The sequence below is a fragment of the Dysidea avara genome, chromosome 13, assembly GCF_963678975.1.
Source record: "Dysidea avara chromosome 13, odDysAvar1.4, whole genome shotgun sequence".
Taxonomy (NCBI): domain Eukaryota; kingdom Metazoa; phylum Porifera; class Demospongiae; order Dictyoceratida; family Dysideidae; genus Dysidea; species Dysidea avara.
The window spans coordinates 9,039,700-9,052,953 of record NC_089284.1 but is presented as its reverse complement, the minus strand read 5'-3'; the positions used below and the strand labels follow the sequence as shown (position 1 = coordinate 9,052,953).

General features: G+C 37.7%; 1 protein-coding gene across 2 annotated transcripts in view; it reads right to left on the bottom strand.

Annotated features, from left to right (window-relative positions):
• The window catches only part of LOC136242709 (sialate O-acetylesterase-like), a 32,086-nt gene extending 19,575 nt beyond the window's left edge, over positions 1–12,511 (bottom strand). Inside the window, exons 1-4 of one of the 2 annotated variants that reach the window (XM_066034160.1) lie at positions 12,283–12,511; positions 966–1,124; positions 266–435; positions 68–212 (exon numbers count right to left, since the gene is read on the bottom strand). In XM_066034160.1, the coding sequence (XP_065890232.1) occupies positions 68–212; positions 266–435; positions 966–1,124; positions 12,283–12,352 (544 nt within the window). In that variant the 5' untranslated portion in view covers positions 12,353–12,511. Of the gene's footprint in view, positions 1–67; positions 213–265; positions 436–965; positions 1,125–11,147; positions 11,330–12,282 lie in introns of those variants that run through there. The other variant, XM_066034161.1, reaches the window with a different exon arrangement.
• Positions 12,512–13,254: the final 743 nt, after the last annotated feature.

The window sequence follows — 13,254 nt, the reverse complement described above, 5'->3', positions numbered from 1 at the left end:
AAGTTTGATTTTGTGTGTGTGGAAGACTTGTTATGTGAAATCCGGTCACATTTAAATATACACTCACCAGATCCTGCAGCTGGCACTGACCACTTCTCATCAATACCCAACAAATCAATTTCAGGTTTAACTGATTGCTTCTTCGATGCTGTGAATACCCTGATCTCAGTGTAATTGCTAGAGGCGGCTATTTCTGCTGAAGCATTGAACACCTTATACAGTGACACCATAATCAAACACTTGTAATATGTTGTGTATTACTTACAGATGGCACAGTGAACTGCATGTTACTCTGACCACTACACATCCACACATCACCAAACAAGACATCATTAAGTGTGAGCGTGAGATCTCCAGCTGTGGCTGTGATGACATGTGGACCACCTTCTTGTGTTGGGTCCATTGTCACCATCCACCGATATTTTGTAGGAGTATCTATATACACAGATTAGTAAACAGTCACTGCAGGCATGCTGTACATCACATTTCATTGTGGTCTTCACATATACATACTAGGGAACATCAGTTCTATTTTGTCTAAGTTTCAATGTGATCTCAACTGACACATCACTAATAATACCATGTTTAACTGCATGGAAAGCTCTAGGAGTTTTGGTGATTTGTTTCCAATCTAGTACTATCTAAGCACGTTAACACAAAAAGCATGCCAATCTAAAGGGATCTCCAGGGACACTATTAATCCTCTGAAGTTGAATCTGAGAGCAATTCCAGCAGTTTATCAAAACTATAATATCATATTAATAAATGCTTGACTCCTGTATTGCCCTTATTAGGATATCGCTGGAACTGCCACTGAGAAGCAAATCAACTGTGAGTTACAATCTATGAGATGTATACTTCCTGAGCTGTACTATACTTATTCTGATTGAGGCCATGCTTTTGGTAGGTACTGGACTTTGCTATTGTAGCGAAAAGTAGTGTATCACAATAATTGTTAGTCTAACCTTTAATGTAAACAGCATTATATTTCTTATTGTTGAAGTTCACAGTCACTTTGTTGGTTACAGCATCATTACAAAGGTATCCCCACAAAGTGGCCTTCATTGGAGCTCTCTGTAACACCATGTGGTCATTGTAGTAACTGGCAAAACTGAAATCTTTATCTACAATTAAAGAAGAGCATAATTAGCATTCATTTTATAAACATAACTATCAGTAAAAGGAATCATGCTGTAAATCTAATGTACATTTATTCAATGGCACATAATATATTGGGTCTGCTACATTGGGAGCACCAATATATAGACCAGGGAACATACATCTCTTTACACTACTGCCATTACTGATTTATGATTTTGCTGCAACTATAGGACATATATATATGTACAAATGTACATACTGCAGCTGAAATGTTGCCGGGTACGGCCTACCAGCACCAAACTATTATGGTTGGAGTTATTCATTGGCCAGTATCAGCACAGTTATAATTATTTTCAAATGTCACATTGACATGTTTATTGCTACAGAAAACTGGCTGTTATATGAGAATAAATGTAAGAATACAGAATGCTAAGCAACAACTTTAATCACCTTCAACAAGGCATTGGCAAAATTTGAAACAATGAGCGAAGTATTTACATATCAAAAAACAGTTTACAGGAAGCATCACATAAAAGTTGTGACATGTTCAATAATTCCGATTGCATTCTTCTGCAAGTGAGATGGACAGAATTTAGCAAATTAATAACCCTAATAGATAGTATTGGTACAGTAAATCTTCAATAGCATTTAGTGCAGGATTACTGGCAGGTGTCTGACGGCAATATACATACACAGTTTTCATCCAACAATACTCAAGTGACAACTCTGCTTCATTGCATATAGTACAACCACCAAATCAGATTTTTGTGGAGGTTTAGTTATGGTATATATTCAACATATACCCACACCAGTTTTTTACATGATTCTGTCCAGCAGTTAACAAGACCAAGTATCCAATGTACATTGTGTCCAAGAATAGATGGTTCCTCTACACAGAAAAGGCCACTATACCATTGTCTTATGAAACAGCTAGTGAAGCTGCTTCAATACGAATCAATAGTATAAGCTTACAGAAGTTGACTAGAGTTTCAAATTTCTAGTAAATAGAGAAAGGCTATTGGTTCTATTGGAATTGCACTATAAAATCGATGGTCACTAAGCTAGACTGCCAGTGGATACCATGTACATGTGATGTCCTACTAGGGACCCATAGATAAGTCTGTACATGCAGGGAATCAGAGTTTTGGCACTAAAACAGTTGAATCCAGACCTAGTGTGACTGGATCCCCAAGCAACATGCAGTCTATGCATGTATCAAAGGAGCCACAACAACTGGGGTCTGGAGTCCCTCCGCATTCAACCTAAACTTAAACACATTTGCATCGACCTCTTGCCATCTAAAGATTTGGATCCAGGGCCAACCTTAACAGTAAGCTAGGGTGAGGAGCATTCCTCAGACTTAAAATAATACATGCAGCCAATTGCATTCACACTGCAGCCATATAGACAGTGGTGGGCAATGAGCCTCCTCTATCCACCTCACTTACCATACTAGAATAGGCATAATAACAAAAACAGGATTGCTCAATGGGCTAGAAGTATTCATCAACTTTGCAGGGTTTCTTAATTGACTACATTATTTCATCCTGTATACATTTTAAAACCATACTAGAATGGGCGTAATAACAAAACAGGATTACTCAATGGGCTATCATTTTGCAGAGAAGTATTCATTAACTTCGCAGGGTTTCTTAATTGACTACATTATTTCATCCTGTACATTTTAAAAATTCTGAGGTTGTGTAACCAATAACCATACCATATAGCCTAACAAACAGTGTACTGGTAAATAGGTATGGTAAAGATATGGATCCAGGTGGTATGGGTCCCAAACTGCTGCTGCATATTCCAGTACTGGTAAAACAAATTGTTTGCAACTTAGTTCCTTGAGTGTACATGAACGTTTCATGTATCACATTGCAAAAATCCGGTTTCCTTGTTCCCAGGAAAGATGATGATCTATTATCACTCTAACTAGGTATGAATGTTGTTCAACAAGTTTGAGGGATTTCCTTGACATGTGATATATACTGATTTGTGGTGGTGTTTGGATAACTGAAGAATGCAACACTTAGCTTTGTCAACATGAGCGTCAACATTGAACGCCAGTCATCTGTTTTCTGGCGAATTTTCAAAAACTAGAAGCAGACAAGTTCTATGAGATTTTTATGAATGACAACATTTGTTTTCATGAGTTCCAGTGTTTGTTTTTATGAGTGACAACGTTTGTTTTTATGAATTACCGGGTTTGCTTCTATGAGTGACAATATTTCGTCTAATTTTGACATTTCAAATTGTCTAGCAACCTAATTGTTAATGGGTTTGTTAGATCTACTTGTACCACATTAAAAATTGAGACAGGTTAGCCTGTGCCGTACTAGAGCATGCCATCTGCCATGATAATGTACATTATAAACTTTTAAAATATGGGTCTCTTTCAGACTGGTATCTCATTGTAACAAAGTACATTCCATGCTGCAGTCAGCTAAAGCAAAATATTTTGAGAACTTTTTATCATCACTTAGGAGAACTCCTGGAAAATTTGGAGACACTTTGATCTTTGCCAATGCATTCAAAAGCCAGCCAACATTCTGTACTCCTGATATGTTTAACCAACATTTTTTGTCAATTTCACACAACACAATTTCTGATACAACTAGCAATGTACCAGCTTGTGAGTTTTTGGAGAAATTTCTTGACAATAGAGCTGTACCTCCTATACAAAATTTTTGTGTGACATTCAAACTGTATCATCATTTATAACTAGCCTATAGATACTCCATAAGGTTCTGGAGCTGATAATCACTCCCCTTGATTTGTCAGAGCTTCTCCTTGTATGACAAAGTTGTTGCTGTTTTGATTAAGAAGTGTATTGAAAGTTTTTCAGTTCCTGGACAGTGGCAACAGGCTAATGTGATTCATATTATAGCTATAGCTAAGCATATCCATGGGTTGGTGTTGCAGATACAAGTTTTTATAATACCATGACTGCTCTATTAGTGTATTTGACTGACTGCTCTATTAGAGTATCTCAATTTTGTGTATAGACTTTTCTTGGAGGGGAAGGGGGAATATGCCCTGTGCCCCCCTCTGGATCCACCATTGTACTGTACACCTATAGTTAGATACATAGATCAAAGCTGTAAAGTGCAATTGCAAAGAGACAACATACCAGCTATAGTGTTTTTAACTTTAATGATGCTGATGATATAATGATTGGCAAACCAGCTGTGCTGCCTGTCAGTACTTAATAAATAACTATTGTCACCAAATTTATGAATCATTACCAATTTTTATGAGAAGTGCTGTAGCTTTACTGACTCAGTACTGAGCTAGTAAATAGTGAAAAATTTAAAGAGGTCTTTCATCACTACACATGCCCTCCCCTAAGCACCTGGATAGGGTGACCAACTCTCTCTGCCATGGTAGTTGGAATGTTCAAGGATTATATGTTACTAATTGCAAAGGCAAATTTTCAGCACCCCCTCCAAAATTTTACATGTGCAAACTACTGAGGAAGCTACTATAAGCTGTACTTTAAGCATGCATGCATGGGCAATGAAAAAATGGAAAGAACAAGAGGAATAACTAATCTCTTCTAAGAATTAGCGAGAGGAGTTCAAAATCATACATTGGGAGTAAGACTAAACTGCTGTTAAAAATTGAAATACCCTGATAGAACAGAATAGAACATCTATCATTTAAACTGTCCCGTGTGTAAGTTGAATTAAACTATTCATCTTGACCTGTGCACTCCTGTCTTACCAAACATCCTGCCATACCAATTGTTTAAAGTTGAAAATTTATAGTTTCTTTTTATGTAATGAATCATTTAAAACATCAATTTATTAATAATTCTTCGATCTATTCTGAAAACAACTTCTGTTTAATATAGAGTGGGTATTTTCACCTTGATTCTTGGATTGAAATGCTTCCTCTTGCAAACAAAACAGTACTTATAGTAGAATTTGAGGCATTTATAAAGTTAACAGGACTACAGCTACACCCTTACTTCCATGCTATGTTTATCTAAACCTCTCTATTTAAACTATGTGACTAAATTGACAAAACCAGGCTTCCACACACATCCAGTTTTACAACTTTGAGAGATGATAACTCAATATAGGAGTATGCCATCAGCTTCAAATTTTGACCTATACTTTTCTAATGTTATTACACTATTGTGTGAAAATTTCAGGTCAGTAACATGCTGGAAGGTCATGTTACAGTTGGCCAAAGTCAAAGAATTGGATGTGCGTGGAAGCCTGGTTTTGTCAAATTTGGTCACATATACTGTAGTTGTAGCACAAACAAAACATGACCACTGTATACAGCTATAGGTCCCTATAGCTGACCATTTTACGCCTGAGGCCCCTATATACAAAAGGGGGCCTCAGGATTAAAATGGTACGGCCAATAATAGTCCATTCTCAATAAGAAACCAAGGTATGCATTAAGTTTATATGGCTTCCATTAGGTACTTTATTTTAACCACAAAACTATGTCAATAGTTCCAATGTATTTTAGCTTTCTCTTTGTATGCAAGTGACTAGGGAATTTGCACAATATTGGTAACTGCTATGAAGCTTTAAGGAGTGCTCTGTAAGACAGTGATAGTTCATACCGTGAAGTATGACATTAGTATGCAGTGGCAATTTAATTGCTCACATATGACACCATATGTGTGTACAATCTGGAAAGACAAAGGCTAGACCACTGGAGAAGAGAAAAAATAAACTGTAACCTGTAAAATAATAAACATTCTCAAAAGGTGATAACAACTTGGAACAAGGTTAATTAAAGATAGTTCTAGAACTGACCTAGAGTTATAGTATAAATAGACAGACTCTTTATTTATTGTTACTGGTGCACTTTTTTTTGCTGTTGCTGTTACTTTGCTGTATGTGCTGATTTGCTTAAAGAATTGATTGCTAATCTGTCAGTAACTTAGTAGAGAAAGAGACTCAGTATAGACAGTTGTGTGGTCTCGGGACCAACAGAAATGTCAATAGTACAAAGAAAACATCAATTACAATCCCTAAACTGTAAGACTTGATGGTTTGATTAAGGGAAACATCATTCTGCTAACTCTCAAAGGCAGCCAACTTATAGCAAATATTGCTATCACTGTGGCAATACAGACTGCATATATATACTTGCCAATTCTGTGATGCTAAATACAAAGAATACCATAAGAAAAGACTCTTAGCCAGAGTATGCAAAAGTGGATCAAGACCTCGGCATCCAAGATCTTCAACCAAGGAACCTTTACACACACAGACTAATCAAAAGAAAGCTTTTACAATCAGATAACCTAATTCAGATGATTCCGGTGAATTGTCACCCTTAAACTGAGTTGGTGCTAAGTCACATCCAATTTTGGTAGAGCTTACACTGAATGGATAAAGACAACCATGCAGCTGTATCAGTGATGTCCAGGCCAGTTGAAACCAGAAACCATGTCAATGATCCTCACAACTTACACTGGTGAGAAATATCTGTTTTGGGTAAGATGAAACAACTTCCTTTGTTTGTGGTCAAAGGTAATGGCCTAAGTACAAATTGGCTTACAGAAAAGTTTTAAAGTTGATGTCAACCACTAACACTCAAGCCACTCCTAAATCATCAACGAGCTGTGAAAAACAGATGGAAGCCTTGCTAGAAACCCATAATGAAGTATTCCAGGAAGGGTTCTGTTAAATTAACGGTTTTGAGGCCACTTTGCAGTTGAAGCCCACAGTAACTCCCAAATTCTGTAAAGCCAGCTGTTACCAACTCCCTTTGCTTTACATTACCACTACTAAATCATCAACGAGCTGTGAAAAACAGATGGAAGCCTTGCTAGAAACCCATAATGAAGTATTCCAGGAAGGGTTCTGTTAAATCAACGGTTTTGAGGCCACTTTGCAGTTGAAGCCCACAGTAACTCCCAAATTCTGTAAAGCCAGATCTGTTACCAGCTCCCTTTGCTTTACATTGCCACTCCTAAATCATCAACGAGCTGTGAAAAACAGATGGAAGCCTTGCTAGAAACCCATAATGAAGTATTCCAGGAAGGGTACCGGTTCTGTTAAATTAACGGTTTTGAGGCCACTTTGCAGTTGAAGTCCACAGTAACTCCCAAATTCTGTAAAGCCAGATCTGTTACCAGCTCCCTTTGCTTTACAAACTGCTATAGAAAGATAATTAGACTGATTGGAAACTAAGAGAAGGTCAGTGGGCTGCTATTGTGTCTGTAAACCTGAAGGAGCAATTGGTATATGTGGGGATTGCAAAGCAACCATCCACCTCCAGCTAGAGATAGATCAGTACTCCTTACCAAAGCCTGACACAATCTTCTCTACAATGTCTGAAGGGAAATGGTTTTCAAGAATCAACCTGACTCACACATTTTAATTAACTTATGACATTAAAATGAACCTGACACTCACACACAACATTCATCATGGTCTCTTTTCTTATGTCCTGTGTAAGTTTCATGTGGAATAAATCACCCGAAGCCAAATTGAAGTCTCCTGAAGAAGCCACGCCATTGTCCCACAGAAGTTGTGGGAATGAGTTTTAACACAATTTTGCAACGTAAACATTATCATTTTATAGGATTTTATCAGGGGAGGTACAACACATGCTAAGAGTTATCAAAAATAATTTTTGACTTCAAAACTAACACTCCAAATAGTTTTCATATGGCTTCACCATTAAATTTGCAAGGCCTAAAATAAGTAAGCTATCAGCATAAAGCACCTTGTACTATGAACCGTTTTATTCTCCACCCTTTAACAGCAAGCAGGAGATCTCAGGGATGCGTGTAACATGAGTTGCAAGCTTAGCCCTCCTTTGCACTTGACACAATGGCACTGAATTTGCTATTTACTTGATTATCTACCATTGTGCAGAGCTATCAGGTCCTTAGTTCACCCATTATGTCACACAAAGATGTAAAATGGCCTTTTTATTTTATTACTGGGTAGACAGCACAGCTGGTGTTCCAGGAAAAAAAGAGAATTACAACAAGATTAATATACATACAATTATATGTGTTAAAAGAGTAATCATAAATTTGTCGAGAATGCATCATATTCAGTGGTATCGTCGGTAACATATTGATCGATCTTTAAAAAACGATTGTAGGTGTGATATGGTTGTAACTGGTGGTAGTATAAAATGGGAAGGATGCTTGTGTTGTGCAATAAGATGGGATGATAGGGATATTTGATGGTAAAAAATGATTGCATAAAAGTTGAAATCTGGAGACCTTTCGCCAATGATTCAACATTAATGTTACAGAGCTAGTTCTACTACAATCTCTTAAAAATCCATCTACAGTAGCTGCTCGTTAATATCAGTATCATAATAAGGGTCTCAAATAGCTGATGCATACTCCATCTGAGGTTTTACCATAGTGAGATATGCTGACCCCTTGATATCTGGTGAACAGTCACTTAAGTTATGCTTTAAAAATTCAATGCTTTCTTAACAATGCTGGTTATGTGTTGTGACCATGATAATGCCATTTGAGAATGCAATCGTTGAGCATCTAACAATGAATTATTGGTAATTGAGATCCACTACACCAAATCAGTACACATTTGGTGACGTTTAGTTGAGTCCTTACCCTACTTGAAATTTGGTCTAGGTCTTGCTGAAGTACAGTGGTGCCTTCTGGTGTATTAATAATTCTGTACAAGAGGCAATCATCTGCAAATACTCTTAGAGTGAGTTTATATCAGTAATGATGTCATTTATATACAGCAGGAACATAAGTGGGCCGAGTACTGTCCCTTGAGGGACACCAAATGTTACAGATACAGGGCTAGATGTTACACCATCAGGAAAGCCATGACTTTATCCAATTGTATATATCATTACCAATTGTACGTTTCATTTCTATAGAATTCTCTCCCCCCATTCAACATTGAATCTTCAGCTGCTTCTCTCAAACATCAACTAAAATTAACATTTATGATTGTGCCTGCAAAAATAGGGCACAATAAAATTTGCCTACTTTTTCAAATTTCCATGATTATGTCGCTATGCAATTTCCATCACTTATTAGACATTTTATTAGCTTTATAATGCAAGTTACTGAAAACAATTATTCTATAGATATCATCTGTTATGTGATGAGGTGTATTTTGTGCCCACATGCCCTATTTTCACAGGCCCGGTCACAATCATTTTTTCAAACATTTTGATTCTTCTAACCCTTGTACATATCACTACTCATGTCCCTACTGTAAATGTATGTATTCACACTCCTGATTATTGTAATTAGACCTAGCTACTTTAGTTGTAGACTTTTATAGGCTACTAGTGGAGTAAACTTTAGTACAGCTATCGTTAACTAATTTCAGTCTTTGTAATCATATCCCTGTTTGTATCATACACTGATAATAATAATAATAGTAAATAATGAATTCCATAGTGTCAAAGCTTAGTAAGAAGTTGCTGATGAGAACAGTATCAAAAGCTTTAAAATTAAAAGTTCCCCATTACCAGCTGCAGGCAAGTATAAAAATATCGGCTTCTGCACAATTGCAGCTTATTTACTATTGCTTACCCACTAAAATTTGACTTGAAAAAATGGCAAGTATAGCTACTTCATTTTATCAAGACTCATAACCATAGCATGCAGCAATCTTGTGATGATCTGCACTTACGTAACATAATTTTCTTCATAACAGGAACTGGTAGCTAGTCAACCACAATAATGATTATAGTTAAGCCTCACTGCTAACATAGATAGCTTACACAACACTGTTAAAGACTTAGTGATAGCTTACACAACACTGTTAAAGACTTAGCGATAGCTTACACAACACTGTTAAAGACTTAGCGATAGCTTACACAACACTGTTACAGACTTAGCATATCAACCAGTACTTATGCAATGCCATTTATCTTATCTACCATGTATGCATTTCTGGAATATTTCCATAATCCGTAATAGCCTTATTGTGTTAATTAAGGAATTCTTTTATATGTGCCTGACCCAAACGTGGTGTTAGAACTTCATTTTTCACAGGGTGAAGACACAGTGTGGAATAAGGGACTATTTTGACAACCAACTGACAGCTGCTCACATCAATTGACACTCAGGCACTTGATAACAAGGAAGGAGACATTATTTTATTATGTCAGTGATCAAAAAGACCAACAACACAGAGCCATATTGTAGCAAGGCCAAAAAGTGGTGGGAGCACAGCATGTCAAGGAATCTGGGGGCACGTCCCCACAGGAATTTTTTGAAAATTTAGCCATCTCAGTAAGATTGAATTTGGAAGCAATATTAATTCTGACTGAAATTTTTGATGTAAGATTGGTATGGCCATCTTTAGCTTGCAGCTTTTCAGCTAGCTAGCTAATCTTGAGACCTTTACGATTGAAAAACCAGCACTACAGCCACTTTATCATGAACTACACTTTACTGTTGTTAGCATCAGTGTAACTACTACAGGAACACTCAAACCAGAGGGCGTGACAGGAAGGATGCGCGCCAAGAGGAGGGTCAGTCTAGTCAATAAGTGGCAAAATTGAAATTGGCAAAACGGTAAACAACCAACTGACTATAACAAACCATAGCTATTTTGGCGACATGCCTACCTAGAACTGCCCACTACCTAGAAGGAAGTATGAATGCAATCGGCTGTGTGAATAGCATTTTAACATACCGGTGGTCGTTATCACAGCCCCAACTCGCAGAACTTGTCAGTGAAATAGGTCTAGCCATATCCTTTACACTCTATGATCTAGCGCACGTGATTCAGACCAGTTTATTATTATTATTATTATTATTATTATTAATGCTTTACAATGTTTACGAGATAGCTCAAGGATCTAGCTATGCTCAAGAGAGAATGGTGAAACTGAAACTGAAGGTGTCAACAAGACATTGTGATGCAAACCAGGTTCGATAATTCGCCACTTCAAACTGCCTAGTGGGGTTCATTACGCATAAGAAAAGCTTTCGATTGGTACCTAACCTAATTACGGGCGGGAAACGAAACGAAACGAAATCAGTCTACACTCTAGTAGAGGACAATCACTATATTATGCACAGTTACACTATAATATGCACGCAGTACCTGTTTATGCATCAAGCAAGACTCCAGGTGGCAGATTTCTCTGCACGGTGCTTATCGATTAGAGATATTAAACGCCTGCTCCTATCCGAGGGTCTGGGGACTATACAATAGAAAAGTTCTGTGCTTGGGTAGGTGATCCGTTGATTGTCACTTTCATAAGAAGCGTGCCATAATAGCCACAGATGGATCCCTATGGCTTCAGACTCGTCAACCCACTGCTTTTTTTTTACCGTAAACGGTTTGTAATGATCAAGTATAGTTATTCCTAGTCACTCCTCTTATAAAAGTGGTCAAGGGACAATCAACGCTCACCTACCCAAGCACAGAACTTTTCTAATATAGAGTCCCCAGACCCTCGGATAGGAGCAGGCGTTTAATATCTCTATCTAATCGATAAGCGCCGTGCAGAGAAATCTGCCACCTGGAGTCTTGCTTGATGCATAAACAGGTACTGCGTGCATATTATAGTGTAATATTGTGATTGTCCTCCACTATACTGTAGGCTGATTTCGTTTCGTTTCGTTTCTAACTTGCCCCTAATTACTCGAGTTTACTCTATACAATCGTATTAGCTCACATGAGCAAAGCCCACAAGGAGCAACACGCTAATGTACATTACAATTACACATGATTGTATTCAAATTATTCTTAAAAGTATCAATGTCAATCTTGTCAATGTCAGGAATAGCCTAGGTAGTTGATTTTCCAGTGAATAATTGTTCGTGGTAAGAAAGAGTACTTGTAAACATCGATTCTTGTTTGTAGGTGAATAAGCTTGAGGGGATGATGGGAACGAGTGTGTGATGTTGGGGCTGGTAAAGGTAGACAACGATCAGGTGTGACCACTAATTTTCTTAAAAATTTGAATAGTAAGGTAGCTAAGTCGGGCTCGAGCTAAATTGAACCATTGTTCTTCGGTCTTGCAGACCGACTGGGCCATTTAAGGTACATCAACATGTCTGTTATGCTGTCCTGCTGCTGCTGATTACATCTGAACTACGGTTTGTTTAAAACGAATGATACGTCTATATGATGAACTCTCAATCCATGCATTGACTTACTCTAATTGTATACTACACATTGTTAGAGATAGCTAGCTATATAGCTATCCAGTGTTTGGCTACAAATTTCTTACCAGCATCAACTGATGTCTCAACTAAGAGAATAAGTAGAACAACTTGCCACAATAACGCGCCATAAAACATCTTTAGTGCCACGTAACTAACTCTTCCACAGGACTCAAGACAGAGGAGGGATGCGATGCAGGATTATAGTCTGGCGTAGCCGTCCCTTCGATTTACAGTGAAATGAAAGGTTTGGTCTGCCCAGCGTCACGTACTCGGCGTAGCTAGTACTTGTGCAGATGGAATGCATGCGGTAGCAATATATTTCAATACCGATGGAACGCGATATAGCTATTAGCTACGTCATGATACCACATAGAATCACCTATGTTTTTGCCAACATCCTGATAGCTACTAGAACACCCACCTAAATACCACCTTATATAGAAAGCTTCTCCAACCACGTAGAAGCCCTAGAAATTAATTTGGAAGAAAGTATAGCTAGGTCCACTACGGAAAGAACCAATAATAAACATCCTTGTTAAAGGAGGTTTATTGGTTCAACTTTCCCCATCCCAGCGGCTGTTGGACCCCAGCAAAAATGCATTTGGTATGCTTCTCCATACTGTAAGGACCCCACTTATCACAGGCAGGGGGGCCATGGCCCTCCATTACCAAGTTTGGATGTACATAAGGTTACAGTAAAAAAAGAAAAAAAGAATGTATTAGCTACAAACATGTGGGAATTCAAATTTAAGGCAACATAGTGCAGCAGCGAAAAGACTGCTACTGTTAAGTAACATCAACAGTTATCAACCATCTATTACTATATGATTTAAACCTACGTATATAGACTCTTGTTAAACCTATATTAGAATACACAAGCACTGTCTGGTCATCCCACATGCAGAGAGACATCAAAACTGTTCAAAGGTGTGCAGTGAGATTTGTAACTAACCGGTATACAAGTGTGACTGAAATGTTATCCAACTTGGCTGGCCCACATTAATCAGATGTAGAAATGAACAGAAGGCTATAATGTT